Source organism: Rutidosis leptorrhynchoides, chromosome 5, assembly GCF_046630445.1.
Source record: "Rutidosis leptorrhynchoides isolate AG116_Rl617_1_P2 chromosome 5, CSIRO_AGI_Rlap_v1, whole genome shotgun sequence".
Lineage (NCBI taxonomy): Eukaryota > Viridiplantae > Streptophyta > Magnoliopsida > Asterales > Asteraceae > Rutidosis > Rutidosis leptorrhynchoides.
Genome location: NC_092337.1, coordinates 412,525,229 through 412,545,011, shown reverse-complemented (window position 1 = coordinate 412,545,011; position 19,783 = coordinate 412,525,229). Strand labels below are relative to the sequence as shown.

Genomic DNA, 19,783 nt, shown 5'->3' with positions numbered 1-19,783 from the left:
GATAATAATATTAATGATTTTATTAAAAATGATAGTTTTAATGATAATTCTTTTAATAATGATAATATTAGTAGTTTTTAATAAATTAAGTAATTTAATAATAATGATAACGAAAATTAAACTTTTTGATATTAGTACTTAGTACTTAGTAATACTAATTGTAACGATCTTATTACTTATGGTAATCTTTAAAAGTAATACTTTTATAAAAATAAAATTTTAAAATGATACTAATATTACTACTAATAAAGATGATAGTAACTTTTATTATTTTCATTAATAATGATCCTCATATTACTTAATGACATTACTTAATAACAAAATGTTAATATTATTAATCATAGTATTTCTGTTTACATAATAATCATGATAATTGATAATTAATACATATTAGTAATAATAATAATAATATCTGTAATATTTAGTACTAGATACAATAATTAATAATAACCTTAACAATAATAATAACGCTTGTACCAATATTAATAATAATAATAATAATACTAATAGTACTTAGTGATATTAATTAGTAATAACAAAAATGATAATAATATTAATCCTAATATTTGTATTAACCTAATCAATCAACAACCACTAATACTAATAACAATCACAATAATAATAATAATAATAATAATAATAATAATAATAATAATAATAATAATAATAATAATAATAATAATAATAATAATAATAATAATAATAATAATCTTTAACACTTGTATTTGTAACAATAATACTAATAATTATAATGATAATAATGATAATAACATTTCTAATAATAAGAATAATTATAATAGTTAAGATTAACAATAAATAATAATAGTATACAAGAAAAATAGAAATATATACCCTCAAAAATTCGTTCCAAAAAGAAGTGCCCAGATGGGGCTCGAACTCAGGACCCTCGATAACCCGACTCCCATACAAACCATCTCTCCAATCCTGTCTTTCTGTTTTAATGATCATTTAATAAATATATAACCCGCCTAATATACAGTGCCATCTTCTTCCTCATAGTCGATCAAAAAAATCAAATCAACCATAACCATAACCAAATGAGTTGGGTTTTTGGATTTATAAACTAAACAGAAACGGCTTGAATGAGGAACCATTGATTTGTATTAACAGAATTTAAATTAAAATTTCAACAGAATCGTTTTTGAACCTTATGAACTCAATTGGTGTTTTAAAAATCTAGACACTTTCAGACTAAGATTTCAATATGAATAGGTTTCAAAACTATTTTAGAAACTATCTGTATCCTTAATTTAATCTAAAACATCAATTGGAAATCGAATTTCGCGATAAACACAAGTCTTGACTTTTTGACAAATAAGTTTGACTCCAAAAATTCGTAATCAATAGTTCAAATTGAGGTCTTAAAACTCACAGATAGTATATTTAGAGAATTCCTAATGATCTTGCATTTATGAATTTTGAAAGTTTGTTTGAAATCGAATTTTTTGATGTGCCTGACCACGAACAGAGCAGTAACACTGAAATATTTTTATTTTCTCTTTTCTAATCCCACAGTTTCAGTGTTGTATATATAAAATGTGATATTGTACGATTTCTACAGCACTTAGATTCGATTACTTTTGTATTGTAGTTAAGATTGGGTCTACGAATTTTTTTAATCCTGGAGGATATCAGAAGACTATGACTTAAAACAGAATTGTACTGGGTTTTGTTTGATTCTGTTTAACTAATTGCATCTGATGTTAATGGAATAGAATATTGACAAGGATATGTAACAACCGTGACCAGATTATCTGTATGTGATTCGAATTCTTGTTAATTAGTAAATATAATAGTAATAATAATAATTATATTAATAATAATAATAAAAAAATACTGATTTCATAATATATATCTGTGTATATCTATTTGTATTTATATATCATTATATATATGTATATTAGTAAAAACCTGCGTTTTCTTTAATATCTAAATTTATATAACATAATTAATATTAATATTATTAACTAATAATATATAACAATAATAGTAATACACTTTATTTTGTAACTAATAATAATAAAAGCTTATAATAATATAATATTAACAATAATAATATCATTAAAACATATAACAATAATATTACTAATAATAATAATTATAATAATAATAATACTAATTATAATAATATTACTAATAATTTTAGTAATAATAATTTCAAAATAATACTAATATTTATATTATTATTAAATGTTTACTTTAATAATGATAATGAAAGTAATAATCTACTTAACAACTATATTTCAGCTTGTAATTAAATTTAATATCTTAACCTTTAATTTTAAAACATATTTTATATAATAACATATACTGAATATTTAGTCTTTATACATTTCACATATATATTATTATATAATTGTATTTGCATTTTAGTTATAATGAATATATATATATATATATATATATATATATATATATATATATATATATATATATTTATTTATTTATTTTCAACAATTGTTCGTGAATCGTCGGGCACAGTCGAAGGTCAAACGAATATATGAAACAGTTCGAAATATTTGTGACTCAACATTACATACTTTGCTTATCGTGTCAAAACTATATAAAGATTAAGTTTAAATTTGGTCGGAAATTCCCGGGTCATTACAATAAGAATTAAAAGTATGATTGACATGGTTACCTTGATCCAGTCCTCCCATACATCATCATCATAACATAATAACGTGCAGTCTGAACTTCTCCACTCGATACCAAATGCATCTTTCATATCACTTATTGCATCACAATGTTTCTTTAATGTCTTTAGCCTTGATTCAATATGAGGACTGGCCTTTTGGTTACATCCAGGAAGCCTCGATTTCAAATCTTTTTCAAGTACGATTGTGTATCCACTCCTAAATATGTTATTGTCTCGTTTCCAACCGTTTTGGCATAACTCAGTGAGTGCACAAATCAGCGCTTCATCTTCTATTCTTGTCCATTTGTGTTTTTTGACCGATAATCTACCCATTCCTAACAAATCCAGATAAGATTAAACGAGTTTATTAATGTTATGATGCTAACAACAATACTATGCTTCAAAATGCAACTCAAAATTATGCAATAAATCTGTGAATCTGCGATGCAATAAAGTTCGCACGGCATGCGATTATTTTCGCTACGTTTGGAAATGGATGAATGTATTGTCATAGTAGAACAAAAGTAGCATGAGTTCTTTTGAATTTTAATAATAATGATATTGAAATGAAAAAATAAGTACACAATATCACATTCGCCTTAAATAAGACGTACAACAATTCGTGAAGTTTAACAAAGTTCATATTAATGAAGACTTTAAAATATGAACTCTTTGACATTTTAATAGAAGGTAATGAAAAAATAGGATTTGAAAGATATAACATTGAGATTGATTTTGCATAAACTTGTTGGAAACTTCGACGAGCCCAACACACCCACTATATAGGATCTAGACTATACTAGACTCAATACACCAACACTTTGACGTTGGTTAGCCTTTAATTTTATAAATCCTTAGTGCACAATAATACTTAGGCGACAGTGTCGACCATATATCGTTCAGGCGGTATAACCGACCATGTATCACTTAGGCGGCAGAGCCGGCCATATAAGAAAAACAACACAAGTGCACTAAGAACTTAAATACAAACTAAGGCTTAACCGGGAAACTTAACAAAGAACACTTTTATTAATACAAAATACAGTTACAATATTACTTACTTACAAGTTTTTGTTCTCTACTCACACTCTTCTCACTTCTTACTTCTTCTCTACTTCTCAACTCACTCTTTTCACAACTTACTCACACCTTGAAATCGCCAACCATATTTATACTACTCCATGGAAACTTCTACACACTAGATTTTTCCATGGATAAATATCTAGATATTTTTACCATATAAAAATATCTAGATTTTTACATTTTAACATCTAGATTTTTCCTCATTAATATCTAGATATTTCTTTTACATTTTAATATCTAGATATTTACATACATTACTAATTCCATATTATCTAAATTTGCATTGCATTTTAACACTCTCCCTCAATGCAAATTTTCTTCCAACGATGTCTTGCAGACCATTCCAAGTGCTTCTCTGAATTTTGTAAACTTCGGTTTACTTAGGCTCTTGGTGAATATATCTGCAACCTGTTCATCTGTCTTTGTTTGCACCATATTGATCTCCCCTTCAAGAACCTTTTCGCGAACATAGTGATAGTGCACTTCTATATGCTTTGTTCTCGCATGAAAGACTGGATTTTCTGCTAGACGTATAGCTGATAGGTTATCGCAGAAAAGCTTTACTTGATAATCTGCTGATTGATGTAGATCTTCCATTAGTTGCTTCAACCACATAATTTCTTGTGTTGCTGATGCCGCCGATCGATATTCTGCTTCAGTGCTTGACAAGGATACTGTTGGTTGTCCCTTGCTGCACCATGATATTACTCCCGATCCAAGACTAAACATGTATCCAGTTATTGACCGTCGTGTATCATAGTCTCCAGCGTAATCAGCGTCACAATATCCAGTCACGTGACATTCTTTTGTTTTCTTGTACAAAATGCCAAAGTTAATAGTGCCTTTAACATACCTTAAGATGCGTCGTACAACATCAAGGTGAGGCTTCTTCGGATTGCTCATGTATCGACTAACCACTCCAACTGCATAAGATATGTCTGGCCGGCTTAGTGTGAGATAAATAAGACTTCCGACCATCTTTCGATACATGGTAACATCTTGAAGACTTTTTCCTTCATCTGCTCGTAGTTTTGTATTCGGATCCATCGGAGTTGAGATAGGTTTGCAATTAAGCATTCTGTACTTTTGTAAAAGATCTCGCGCATATTTCTGTTGTCCCAGAAATAATCCTTCTCTTTTCTGCTCTATTTCGAGTCCAAGAAAATGTTTGAGTTCTCCAAGCTCCTTCATATGAAATCTGATAGACAGATTCTCTTTTGTTCTTTGGATCTCCTCATAGTGATCTCCGTGATGATTAAGTCATCCACATATACTAGCACTATGGCTAGTTTTCCTTGATTTTGTTTCACAAATAAACTAGAATCTGAAGGAGCAACTGTGAACCCACTTTGTACCAAGAACTCGCCAATCTTCCCGTACCAAGCTCTTGGAGCCTGCTTCAAGCCGTATAGTGCTTTCTTTAATTTGCAGACATGGTCAGGATGGAACTTGTTCTCAAAGCCTCTTGGTTGCTCCATATAAATGTCTTTGTCAAGTTCTCCATGTAAGAAAGCGTTCTTGACATCCATCTGCCACAACTTCCAAGATTTGCTAGCGGCTAAAGCTAGTAGAGCTCGAATTGTTGTGATCTTCGCCACTGGACTAAATGTTTCTTCATAATTCAGCCCATATTGTTGAGAAAAACCTCTAGCAACAAGTCGAGCTTTATACCTTTCAATGGAGCCATCTGATCGAGTCTTCACCTTGTAAACCCATTTACAAGATATTGGTTTTACATCTTTTGGCTTTGGAATTAAACTCCATGTCTGATTTTCTGTTAGTGCATTAATTTCTTCTTCCATTGCTTTCCGCCATTCTTGACTTTGTGCTGCTTCTTCATAAGTGGAAGGCTCAATAGGTATTGATTCATCCACATGAGCAGCATTGACATACCTCGGATTAGGTTGCCTCGGCCTTGTTGATCTCCGTAATTCTTGTACATGCTCCTCGGCATCCATTTGGCTTGGACGAACCTCCTCGGATGTAGATTGATGTACCCCAGTTTTCCATGGACTCGTTTCCTTAGAGTATGATCCATCTCCTTCTTTAATTGGATCCGATATGTGCTCTTTATGTTCTTCTTTCTCTTCTGGAACTTCTTCTAATCCATGAGATTCTGGAAGCTCTATCTTTTGAGGTGACCACCATGAAGAAGCTTCATCAAATACCACATTCTTGAAGTATGACACTTTCCAGTATTTGGATCACAACATCTCCATCCTTTTCTTGATTCATCATAACCGACAAAAATGCACCGAATTGCCTTCTTATCAAATTTGCTTCGTAGATGATCTGGTACGAAGACGTAGCATACACATCCAAAAACCTTGAGATGGTTGACGGTTGGCTTGATCTTCCATAATCTTTCATATGGTGAAATATATCCCAACTTTGTTTGTGGGAGTCTGTTAATCACGTATGAAGCCGTCCTCATACATTCGGCCCAAAATATTCCTGGTACATTCTTACCATGAAGCATACTTCGACTGGTTTCAGCAAGATGACGATTCTTACGTTCTGCCACTCCATTCTGTTGTGGAGTATTAGGGCAAGTTAATTGCCTTCTGATCTTGTGCTTCTCAAGATAGATATTGAACTCGGTTGATAAATATTCTCCTCCATTATCTGTACGTAAGCACCTAATCTTATTATTGAGCTCACTTTCTATCTTCTTCTTGAACTCTTTAAACTTCTGAAAAGTCTCCGAATTTTCCTTCATGAAGTAAACCCATACATACCTTGAGAAGTCATCAATGAATGTCACCATATACTTCATTCCTCCAAGTGATGTTTGTTTCACTGGGCCAAAGACGTCTGAGTGTATGAGCTCTAGTGGTGTCTTGGACTGATGTTGTGACTCCTTGAATGGCAATTGGTGAGATTTTCCAAATTGACATCCAGCACATATTGTATCTGTTCGGATATCAATTTGAGAAAGCCCATTTACTATGCGTTTCACCATCATCTCCTTTAACTTATTGTATCCCACATGCCCAAGACGTTCATGCCACAGATCAGCCATCTCATTCTTTCGAGTCTTATCCACATAAGCTGTTTCAGCAGATAATACATAGACCGACTCTATTCTTCTTCCTTACATAATTGGATTGCCAACCACCTTCACTCTCTTGAATACGGACACATCTTCTGGTCCAAAGAGCATATAATTCCCTTCTGCTGTCAATTGTGGTACTGATAGTAAATTCTTCTTTATGCTAGGGACAAGATACACCTTCTCGAGTTGGAGCTTTTGAGAGTCGCATTCATTTGGAATTATTGTCTTTCCAATGTGAGAAATAGACAACCTTGAATTGTCGGCTGTCAACACGACTCTCTTTCCTTTGTAATCATCCATTTCTTGCAGCTTCGTCTCATCATTGGTCATATGATTTGAGCACCCAGAATCGATGATCCAATCATCTTTATAGTTTATTGTTGACTTTAAGGTTGCTGCAAGAGCTTGATCATCCATGTCAGCTTCAGCGGAGAGTCCTGCTTCTGCATCCCAAGTTTCCTCATTAATGGATGCTTCGAATGTGACCTCTTTCTTCTCATCTCTTGCGGCGGCCACATTTCCTTCGAAAGTTCGCCTTCTGGGGAATCTACAATCTCGAGCAAAATGACCCTTCTTGCCACAATTGAAGCATTCACCATTCTTTCTCTTATCATTTTCCCCGTATTGTTGGCGATGATCTCTTCTTCCTTGTTGAGCTCCCCTTGAAGCGTTGCCTTTTGATTTTGGGTGACCCTTCCACCCATATGTCTTACTTTCTTTCATCGCCTCTTGTCTTCGAGATGTTGATTTCTTCTTATTGGTGAAGAGTGCATCTTCTCCGTCTTTTATGGTTACTTCATTCATCTGCTTGGCTAATGCCTCTTGATTAGCCAATAAATTCTCCAGCTCTATTAATGATGGTTGAGTAGGCCATCCTCTCACAGCGGCTATAAATCCATTATACTCGGACCTTAAGCCGTGGATGATAATTCTCTTCATCCTTGCATCACTCACTTTCTCTTCAGGAGCAAGTTGAGATATCTCACGACAAATAGATTTCACCTTGGTGAAATACTGAGAAATAGATAGACTTCCTTGTGAGATACCTGCGAGTTCATTTTCCAAGAGCTGGAGGCGTGCTTCATTCTTCTTTGAAAATAATTTTTCAAAAGTTTCCCAAGCTGCCTTTGGTGTTTTCTCGTCACGGATGTGCTCCAATAGATCCTCCTCGATTGTAGTCTTCAATATAAATAAAGCCTTCCCGGCCTTGATGTTCCATTTTCTCAAGGCTTCGACATTTTCTTTCGGTGGAGGCGTTGTGTCACTGCCAGCAACTATTTTTCATAAATCTTGTCCTTGTAGGTAGGATTCTATGCAAGTCCGCCAATAACCATAGTTGTGGTTATTGAGACTCTTGATTCCACTGCTCGTACTTGCAAGATCTGCCATTATGACGTCCAACGTCCTGTAAGCTTGGTCCCAGACCGATGAGCTTTCACAGTTCCTAACTGTGCTCCGACAGAATCTCCCTTAGAGCCTTGGTGTTAACAAGACGATATAAACGTCCAACGTTTACCGATGAGTACCTCCACTAGCAATGGTCCCGAACGACCAGCTCTGATACCAATTGTTGGTTTGCTTCGACGAGCCCAACACACCCACTATAGAGGATCTAGACTATACTAGACTCAATACATCAACACTTTGACGTTGGTTAGCCTTTAATTTTATAAATCCTTAGTGCACAATAATACTTAGGTGACAGTGTCGACCATATATCGTTCAGGCGGTATAATCGACTATGTATCACTTAGGCGGCAGAGCCGGCCATATAAGAAAAACAACACAAGTGCACTAAGAACTTAAACACAAACTAAGGCTTAACCGGAAAACTTAACAAAGAACACTTTTATTAATACAAAATACAGTTACAATATTACTTACTTACAAGTTTTTGTTCTCTACTCACACTCTTCTCACTTCTTACTTCTTCTCTACTTCTCAACTCACTCTTTTCACAACTTACTCACACCTTGAAATCGCCACCCATATTTATACTACTCCATGAAAACTTCTACACACTAGATTTTTCCATGGATAAATATCTAGATATTTTTACCACATAAAAATATCTAGATTTTTACATTTTAACATCTAGATTTTTCCTCATTAATATCTAGATATTTCTTTTACATTTTAATATCTAGATTTTTACATACATTACTAATTCCATATTATCTAAATTTGGATTGCATTTTAACAAAACTTTCATGTAGTTATCAAACATCTATGGAAAACATGAATAGTCAATAATATAGATTCAAACTTTATAGAACCTCAACGATGAAATTGAACAGGTTAAAATCTACACATCATTGTTTCTAAGCAATTAGAAGAAATTCTGTACATATACTGATTCGTAGGTATATGCGTATATAATATACATATATCGCACATACAAATACATTTTACATATAACAGATAAGAGAAAAAAACCTGGATTGAAACAGGAAAATAATGAAAAAGGTAGGTTGAAATCGAGGTACGGCGGAGATACGGTGGAAGTGAAATTTGGATGATTACCAGTTTGAATTGGAACCGGATTTGGCGATTGAATCGATTCCGGTATTGGGGATCTTATTCCTATTCCGATTCTACGTATAAGTGCATCAAACGCCGGAATGTATTGCAGTATTGGATTGGATGCCTTCAATTTTCTTTAAACTAATTCCGGAGTATTACTTATGTTATGTTTATTATGATTAAAAAAAAAATTACACTGATTTAATTTTTTTTTTTTATAAACCTTTGTTAAAAGTTTTTTTTTTTTTTTTGAAAAGCAAGATATTATATTACTCAAGAAAATCTCAAGGTACAATACACGTACAACGCAAAGCGTAGAGATGCCGAGTTAGAATCCTACGGCAACTAAAAATACATGAAAGGAAACGCACTAAATTTACAACTTATACAAGTAGTGATCTAGGATTATGTAACCAATCATGCCATTCGATTTTTCTTTTCTTGCAACGCTTCGCGACCTAATCATAGCTCAAGACTTGAATCTCACTGAGTGCATTCGGAGGAGTCCACGATGTCTTCTTAAAAACTTTTTGGTTTCTATTTTTTCAAATAAGGTAGCCGCAAATCCATTCAACCGCTTGCCATAGTTGACCACCCAAATCGGAACAATTCGAAGGAACACAACCGCGAAGGAGATTATCAAAGGAAAGATTAGCCGAATCAAAACCTTTGTTAAAAGTTACTCCGTAAATTTAATAAGGTTGGATTTTTCTAAATTGGTGATGAATCTTCACCACATGGTTTTAGCCATAAAGTATCAAAAATGTTTTTAAAATATTGTATTGTAAGATGATTCAATGCACATTTAATTTTAATAATGTATATGAATGTCGCTTACAGCCTAAATTAAACTTCATGCTGTTTTAAAACTCATAGAAATTTAATTCTACCATGTTCACGGTGTTTCACTTTTTTTAAACCTACTTATTGGCCGGAGATTCAGTCGGAAGCAATTTTTCGATACATAGAACATTGAGATGGAGGAGGTTGTTTCACTTTGGGTAGAAATGACTTTCTCTATTCTAGAATAAGAGAATGATTGTCTATATATTACCTCCTCATATCTCACTTTCGTGATATTGGATTTTGTTGTTTTGATATAGTGGGCGCCTCATCTTTTCAATCCTTATGACATCTTTCATTGTATTAATTATTATTTTGACAATGCATGAGTAACTGTTAATGGTATTAACATCATTTGATGATTTCTGCATCACTAATTTTTTTTAAGTATTTTGTGTATCATGTACTCTGTTCGTTTCAATATAATAGTTCACACACAAAAAACACATAATTAATAAATGTTATTATCACACTATAATTTTTATTTACTTTATAGTTTTATCATTTACATTTTACCTATTCTTTTGTTTTACATGCAAAAAGTAAGAATATAAAAAAACTTTACCTCATTATTCTTATTTATTTGTAGAAATGGATTATTAAATTGTGACATCATAAAAAAGAAAGATATGACAATTAAATTGTGACAGAGAGTATTATAACATCATAAAGTATACTTATAGTCATGAACTAAAGTTTTTATGGGGTACAAATGACTTTCAATTTTCTCCAGACAAGTCTTCAATCATTAAAGTTTGTGTACAAATAGAAGATTCGTACTTAGATTTTAGACTAGTGTAATGTAATGTAATGTATCGATTCTTAAATTTTTGGATGAACTTGAGTTTCGATGAACGTTTATCAGAATCCAGTTCCTCATGTCGGTAGCCATTATTATCTAACAAGTTAGGCCGAATATTAAGCATGAACGTATGAAGTTGAATATTACAATCGAAAATTTAACATGTAGTTAAATAGAATCTTATTCCATCTCATCTTATAAGTATAGATCTTTAAAACATTTTCTAGTTATATCTCATACGAATCTTTGAAACACATCAAACAGTTGCTTTTACTATTCTTTACACACTTGATTCTCAAATGTCGACCTCAAAGCAAAAGAAAATGACCATACTAGCTCCAAGAACAATCAAAAACGTTGTCGCAAAAAAAGTGAATTATCTTGAATTATTTATATAAATTTTGGCAAAGATTTGATGACTCTGGCAGGGTATGCATATCATCATATCATAACTTGCCTCTTAAACCATCATATACTTTGAAAATATGAACATCTAGCTCTATAAAAGATATCAACTAAACAATGACAATAAGGTATAACGGTACTATTTATATTTATATGGCTAATGGCTAATGCGCCGTAATATTCAAAGGGTCAACCCCAATTGACTTATAATAATCGCTATCTGCCTTTGCTACACGCTCTCGAAACATCTGCCACTCGTTTAGACATCTCTCTCTCACCTGACATCAATAGTTGCACAACCAAAAAGGTCAGAACTTACTACAATTATAATCTACATTTTCTGTCATTAACGCGTTCTTAAAACACATTACAAAAAAATGTATAGTATGGAGTATATAAATTGTTATACATACCCCTTGCCATGGTTGTTTCCCATTTTCTCCTGTACCCTGCAAACAGAACAAGTAAGATTAGTAAATGTTAATCTCAGAATTAGTGAAGCTCAAAAGGGCAAATCTGTAAATTGTTTATTACCTGATTACCGAGCGAAGGTAGGCCTTGATGAACAATCCATTGCGCATCAACAACTCCAATTTTGTCGTGTGCAGGCTACATTGTCATAAAGGAATGAAAAAAGATTATACATTGATCAGATCATTAAATTTCTTGAAAAAGGGTGAAATTAAACTAAAAAAGTAAGAACGTAAGTGTTGATTACCTCAACACATTTCTGGAGAGCAAAATCAAGACCCCATCCATGGACCAAATCATTCTACAATTACAAATGAAAAGATTAGACAAATTTCACACGTGAAGATTTGCATAACATGAAAACGATATGATCGCAATTATAAATAGCTATTTCGACCCATTTAATTTTTAATGAGGTCCATTTGGGTTATATATTGGTTATGATAAGTCTGACAGCTAAAAAGTAACAAGGAAACATGTCAAAATGGGCCGAAAGTCGCGCCCCAAAGTCTATTGTAACTTTTTTTTTTTTTTTTTTTTTTTTTGCAATGATATGGTTTTAGGGATCATATTTATTAGGTAGACATATTAACTATTATTAAAAGGCTAAAATAAAAGATTTGGACATAAAAACTTTTGCCGGTCAAACCAAGCACACTTGTACTAACATTACCCATAATGACCAGTTAAAATTTACTGATTTACCACCTCTAATCATATAATAGTACCTGAATTAAATGCCACACGCACCGCCAAGCCTCTCGAGAAAAAACTGGAGCCATGATCTCTACAAATCTGTACCAACACAAAACCAAGTCAAAACAATCCGTTTAATGAAAATTGGAGCGCTTCTTTTCTAGAACGTTTCAAATTCAATGGTTTTTTAATGTCATCATTTATAGTTGAATATTTTCATTATTAACTATGTGATAATTTTGTGCTGAATTTTCACAGAACAAAGTAAGTAGTTACAAATATGTTTAAGCTAATATGCAGTACTCTGTTCCAATATGTAAAATGAATACGTCCATTTCAACCTAATTGAACTGTTTTTTGGTGAAACTAGAAAGGTGATGTGATTCACAGAAAAATTTATCAGATGAATAGTTTGAACGTACGCGGCACAAGGAGGCAAATGTGGGTCACTGCACCAACCTGGCTTCTCTTTTGTTTCTCTACAAAAATATTAAAGATAAGATTAAATACATTAAAATTAAAATACATGTAAAAAGAATTCAGCTTCAACCATAGACTGTTATTTCTGCTAACAAGGAACCAAATATCATACTGAAACATAAAGGTAGTAGTTTCGACCCATTTACTGGTGAATTGTAAGATTCATGTTTATGTTTTACCTAATGGATCAATTGGATTATATCAGAAATATTAACTTAAAAGGAAATGAGTCAAGGTCGCATACAATATATGCTTAAGAGAAACAACCTCCTAACTCACTTATTAAAATCTTTATACTTTTTTTATTTTCCAAATAAATATATTTTTGAATTTATTTCTTTTAACAATAAATATTAAATTTAGTTAATATAGTATTCTCGATTTTAAGAGATGATTACATTATATATTATACATTTACATTTATATATTGATATAATATATAATTTAAAATATAAATAAATTCAGATAACTATTTTAAAGATGATCATAGTAAACAAAATAATTAATAAAAAATACTACTAACACCATCTAAAGTTTTCACATAAAATTACCATAGGATTTCAACGACTGTGATTAACAGTAAATAACTTATATTTATTATGAAAATCGAACATGTTAATTAATGTATCTACATACTAATTTTAATATAGAAAATCAATATAAACTAGTCTATTAACCATTTACATGTAGCCCCTTTCTTATGTTAATAATCTCATACTTATTATTTAACTTACAAAAAAAAATTATGTATTAAAAAAAAAAAAAAAAAAATATCAATAGCATATTTACTTGCAATTATCTTTAAAAATGTTTAAACAACATTATTTCGTATCTTTTAAAATGAGCCATGTGTATACACGGGTGTAAAGCTAGTGTAAATTATGTTTAACACACTAACAATTACACATAGCTTTAAAAGTATTAGAACAAATATTGTTTCGGGTCAACCAAACCAACCTGTACGGCTACATAATATACCCATTTTGACCCTACCTCATTTTGACACATTACTGCATGTTTCCAGTTTTACTAACATAGTAACATGTCAAAACAAATGGAGACGTTTAATTAGTGGTCTACTTACTTGTGAACTTCACGACCTTCACGTCTCTTGGTCATTTGCCATGTTAAACCCCGACTGCCATAACCCAAACCCGGCTGCGATATTTCTAATCCATGCTTTCTCACAAGCTTAATGTATCTGAAACATTAAAAAATTCACAAAAATGTTGTATAGTTAGCTCTGAATAATAATAATTATAATGGAACAAAATATAGTTAATGAATATTAGTTGTCTCCAAACACTAACTCTTCAGCATCAAAATTATCAACCCCGAGATCTTCGTCCCAAATAAATATGAAGTCATATAGTGCAACAATATCAGGATGAAGGAATCTTTTTGCATACCACCTACAAAGCAAAGATTGTAAAGTGGTCAAACTAGAAAGTCAAAGACGCAAACTGGAAAAAGATTCAACTACGGTAATATCTTAATTCTTACCATTTTGTTTGTTTTGACACGGTTATATGAATGGCATGCTTTGACCATTCAAATTCATCCCATTCTGTTGTTTTACCATCATAATGAAAAAGTAGAATAGTAAAATTCTCTGAAAACTTTTTGACTGCCTTATCAATGTGATATTTCTGATTTTCACCAACCGTAAAAGTTACAAGATACTTCGGTTTGATCGTTAAGTCCTGCATATGCAAAGATATAAGTCCTTAATAATGAGACAAGATAATTTCCCTTTTATGACTAATTTCATTATGTCCAAATACTATAACTTAAGATTGTATAAAGAAATAAACAAACCTCGCTAGGTTTACCGAACAATCTGCGAGGATATAAGTCCGATTCAGAAGCAATAATAGCTGGAGGTAATCGTTCTGCGCCTCTAGGGTTAGATGCGACCCAAATCTGCATAAACAAGTATCAACATTATTAACAATGGATTTTAAGTAATATAATATAGTATAACATATAAAGCCAATTTAATATAATGATGGTGATATGGATCTTTTGTATTAAATTTGTAAACTTTACTAACGAAATGAAAATGGTAAGCAATATTGGATATACCTTTGACGGATCATCAGGTTTCGGTGCTTCCTTTGAGACATTATCCTTCGTGACAGAAATCGCGTTTAAAATTGTTTGTGCAGAGTGGCCTGAATTTTTGTCCCAAAGATACGTATCGATTGGAGAAAGTAATTTGATCTGTCAAATTTGGACCGACGAAAAAGTTGTTATTGCATTCAGCAATTCAAATACGACACTGTAGTAAGTAAAAAAGAGCAACTATGAACAAATACATCACATGACACATGCAAGTTTAAGATAGAAAGTAATAAAGGTTAGGTTCATAAAAACTGCAATGTCATATTCAACACATAATCACAAGCAAGTAATCAGACTGTATGTAAAATTACTATAATACCCTTCAAAATCAACAAATTTTGTGAATTGAGATCATCGTTTTTGGGACATTTGGCGAATTATTTGCATAAACTATCATTTTTTCGTGTGAAATTACAAAGTAAAGTAAATAGACTATAGTTTGCAACGATATCTAAATTATGAGAAATATATCACTTTTAACAAGAAAATAACAGTTTACTCGATGCTCGAAATCAGGATTCAGTTAATGGGTCATACCTTTGGTGGTGAAAACGCAGGAAATGTTGCCCCGATGAAAAAACCGAAAAGAACACCAACTGTAATAGTTGCAATAAACCTTGTACAGTCGCTTGGTTTCCTGAACTTTGCATCATTCCAAAATAAATAACCATAACCATAAATAATAATTATAAAAAATAATACCTTTATCAACAAATATCATACAGACCTTTTAGTTAAGTTCCCCTTCCTTTTACTTTCTTCAAAATTCATACTAACAGAAACAGATTAAGCTGCAAGGCAGCACCTTTGCATTATTCAGTGAAACCTGAACAAATACAAAACATATAATCAAGAAAACCACAAATTCCTGCTTATTAAGAATTTTAAGAATAACAAGAAAACAACTTTAAGTATTAGTTATAGAAATAATAAATATTTCTCGCAATAAGATGAAGATCAATAAAAAAAAAACAATATGAATAAAGAGAGTTGCAATGAAAACAAAAGGTGGTTTGTGAGTTCATACTTATATAATAAAAATAAAAATAATTCAAAATAACAAAAGACCAATTGAAATGGCCATAAAATACATGTGCTTTCATTCCCAAATTTCATCCACAAAGTTGCTTTAATTTCAGGCAATTGAACAAATCACGTGCATACAATTGCCAAATTTACATGCAAAAAATGGTTTCCCATAACCAATACTCATATTTACAAAGACTAAAAATTTAATTTTTTTTAAAAAATTAAAAGATTGATAAAATAATAAAAATACAACAATATATGAAGTTGAGTAATAACTTGATCCACAATAAAAGTCACAAACCCTAACCCCAAAATAGTCAAATAAAAGTATTGCGAACGTTCAAAGATTAATACTTTACAAAAACAAGAACTTGATAATATTATTATTTACTTAAAACATACAACTACAACTCTTTTGTGTTATGTTCTTTTACAAAATAATACACAGTAGAAGTTGGGCAAACAATTAAAAAAAAAAAAAAAAAAAAAATCAAACCTGGGATTTGATCTTGAGACAGACAGAAGAAACCCACAAATATTTTAATGAAACGACAATGGGTTTAAGAGCTTTTAACAAAATAATTAGTTACTTAAATTTTGTGAAACGGAGCTTGGGGTACATAAAGAAGGGGCAAATGTGTGGGTTTTGATTAAAGGAATAGAGGGTTTTTAAGTTTAATTGCTTTAAATGAATAAAAATTGAAGCTTTTTTGCGGTTAATGCTTGATTTTATTTGCTAAATCAAGAACTGCCAATAAGCGTTGTGCGGACCCCACCTAAAACTGCTCTTTTTAGCGTCCCTTGTTTAAGTTAATTTGGATTGGATGTGAAAATAAATATAAATAAATGCAATCAAAGCAATCCTCTGTTTTTGAAACCGTAACAGTTTTTTTTATTTATATTAAATTGGAGTTACACGTGTTAAGGATGTTCAACCGAATAACTGTCATAAAATAGGCTCTGAATGTAGTCACCCTTGAAAACAACCATGAACAAGTGTCCTATGACAAGCTCAAACAGCGATATCTTCATAGAACTCCATAACTAACTGCAAAGTTAATTGTATTTTGAGACTCAAACTCAAGACTTCACAGACACTCAGAAGGACAGTAACCCTTAGAGAGACCTAACAGCTATAATAAGGGTGATAAAACCTTATTTTTACTTTGTTTCTTCTGAAAAAAATAAAGAGAGAATACTTCATCAAATCGATGAAGGTGTAAAAGCCATACAACCAAACGTAAAAGAACACACCAAGCTCAATCATCACACACAAATAATTCGTAGTGGTGTATGGCTAAAATAGTAAATGTACATTACTCTAATGCACATTTACTGGTATATGGTTAAAATAGTATTGTGATAATCATCACTCACAAATAATTCGTAGTAATTAAACAAGTTAATAAGAAAATGACAAAATTATTTTCTAAGATATATATTATCATCCCAAAATACGTTAGTGAAGTCTATAACTAGGACCTCTTGTGATGTGATGATATCAAAGTCCAAACACTAGACTATAATTGAATGGTTAGTAATAGTTTAATCAATTAAAGATGAATATGATATTCTTAAACAAGTATGCTACAATAAAAAATTGAATATGATATTGTTAAACAGGAACTAAACCTTACTCTATAATGTACATGTACATTTGTTATGGAGCATGTGTTTTAACAACGGATGTAAATGCCACTTGATCGTTTCATATTTATGACAGGCAAACAAAGAAATAGTCAAAGAATAATGCATTTGACTTTTCTAAAATCTATAAGACGGGTCATAAAAATAAGATTTTAGGAATGAAGAATTAATGGAAAAAGTCGTATGCCTGGCGTTACTATGACTCATGATTGGTTTTCACGTGGCAAAAACTATTCGTTGATTGGTGCCATGCTGGAGTAAAGTGTGGATGATGTTAGTACACTTGGCAACTTGTTCGGTTAACGACTTCTATTGGTTTGTTAAGCGTGTTATATAGGTCAGCGAATATAGAACTGCAGTTTCGTTTTAAAAATAGTCAAATACTGTATGTTCTTTTCTACTGAGATTTATGTAGTATGATGTATATTTTTAATGTATTGGTCAGTTGTAAATGACGTTCGTTGCGTCCGTTGCAACGCCCGATACGACGTTATGGGGACTAGCCCGTCACGACCCCTTCTTGTCGTCTAGTAAGTCGGTCAACGGTCAAAACTCGTGTTAAATGCGGGAAAGGTCAGGTCAACGCAAGTCAAAAGTCAAAAATTCAGTTAAAATCGATTAAAATTCGGTCAAATTGACGTAGTTTAGTGTTACTTTTTTGCAAGGTTGTAAAAGTCGCGAGTCGGGGACGCATCGGTCGAGACCTAAAAAGGACGCGTCGGCCGAGTCGGGGACGCGACGGGACGCATCGGTCGTTGACCAACGTTGACTTTACTAATAATTTCTTAAATATATATTTATATATGTATAAAATATTTGATTATGTACCATAAATTTCTTAAATAAGAACTTGAATTTAAATACAATCAAACTTCAAACTCAATTAATGTTACCGAGTACATAATCAGTAAGGACACAGAAAAAAGAGCGGTCCAAAAAATGAAAACAAACCCTAATTTTAAAACATATCACATTTTGACGAAAATTTGACTGATTTTGACCGTTTTTGACCAACTTTGACCGTCTTTGACAGACTTTGACGGAACTTTTAGCTTTGACCGTCTTTTGAGTCGTTTTCAGAAAAAACGAGACGGAGAACTCAAAAAAACGACGCATCGGCCGACGCGTCGACCAAGTCGGCCGACTTTTACAACACTGCTTTTTGTATTATATTAACGATAATAGCGATTACATTTACAAACGGGTCAACAAAGGTTTAAAATGTGTGTGTGTGTGTGTGTGTGTCTAAGTCAACGTCAGTCAACATTTGACTCGACCCCGTCTCGACGTTTTAAAGTCCCGAGCATCTTGACCCCGTCCCGCGTCTTTTTCAACCTTGGTTATAAGCACATTTACATTTCTAAATACATTCTTTATATTTTCTATGGCGAAACTAAACGGTTGAGTAGGATATTATTTTATTTTCCTTAAGTTCACTACAGGTAAAAGAATACGATATAGAAAACATAAAGTTTCTTGGAAAATATGCATATTATAATTTAAATTATTAAAATAATATTTTAATATATATAACTAAATGACGTATTGTTTAAAACTATTTAATGTAACAATCCTGTAATATTTTTGCTTGTTTAATAATTACATAGATAAAAGCTTATTATAATACATGTTAATATAAACATTAGTAAAGAACTCGACTCTGTGGCCCAATGGATAAGGCGCTGGTCTACGAAACCAGAGATTCTGGGTTCGATCCCCAGCAGAGTCGGTATCTTGTTTTTGAAATATTTGTTATTGATGTTTCAAATTTCAATATTTGTATTCTGTCAGGACTTAACTCCTTTAGGTAGCCCAATTTTCCCCTAGTATATTGTTGGTTCTCTTTCTTTTGGGCTTTAAACAGTAATTATTTACTCCTTTAGGTAGCCCAATTTTCCTCCAGTAACTATATTGTAGGTTCTCTTTCTTTTGGGCTTTAAACAGTGATTCTTCATTTAGCCCAATC

At 32.0% G+C, this 19,783-nt stretch overlaps 1 protein-coding gene and 1 non-coding gene across 3 annotated transcripts; one reads left to right on the top strand and one right to left on the bottom strand.

Annotated features, from left to right (window-relative positions):
- Window positions 1-11,294: 11,294 nt before the first annotated feature.
- LOC139847068 (uncharacterized) lies at window positions 11,295-16,838 on the bottom strand. 2 transcript variants are annotated; one of them, XM_071836665.1, is made up of 14 exons: window positions 16,667-16,838; window positions 15,869-15,967; window positions 15,679-15,778; window positions 15,103-15,240; window positions 14,836-14,940; window positions 14,521-14,720; window positions 14,328-14,429; window positions 14,102-14,218; window positions 12,960-13,016; window positions 12,570-12,636; window positions 12,089-12,142; window positions 11,905-11,979; window positions 11,784-11,819; window positions 11,295-11,648 (listed from the first exon to the last, which is right to left on the bottom strand). In XM_071836665.1, exons 2-14 carry the CDS (start codon window positions 15,910-15,912, stop codon window positions 11,535-11,537), a joined length of 1,209 nt encoding a protein of 402 aa, XP_071692766.1. In that variant the 5' UTR covers window positions 15,913-15,967; window positions 16,667-16,838; the 3' UTR covers window positions 11,295-11,534. The 2 variants fall into 2 exon arrangements, with proteins under 2 accessions (XP_071692766.1, XP_071692767.1); XM_071836666.1 differs by lacking the exon at window positions 16,667-16,838 and having other exon boundaries at window positions 15,869-16,107.
- Window positions 16,839-19,473: 2,635 nt separating this feature from the next.
- Window positions 19,474-19,546, top strand: TRNAR-ACG (transfer RNA arginine (anticodon ACG)). Its single transcript has one exon. It is a non-coding gene; the product is annotated as a tRNA-Arg (tRNA).
- Window positions 19,547-19,783: the final 237 nt, after the last annotated feature.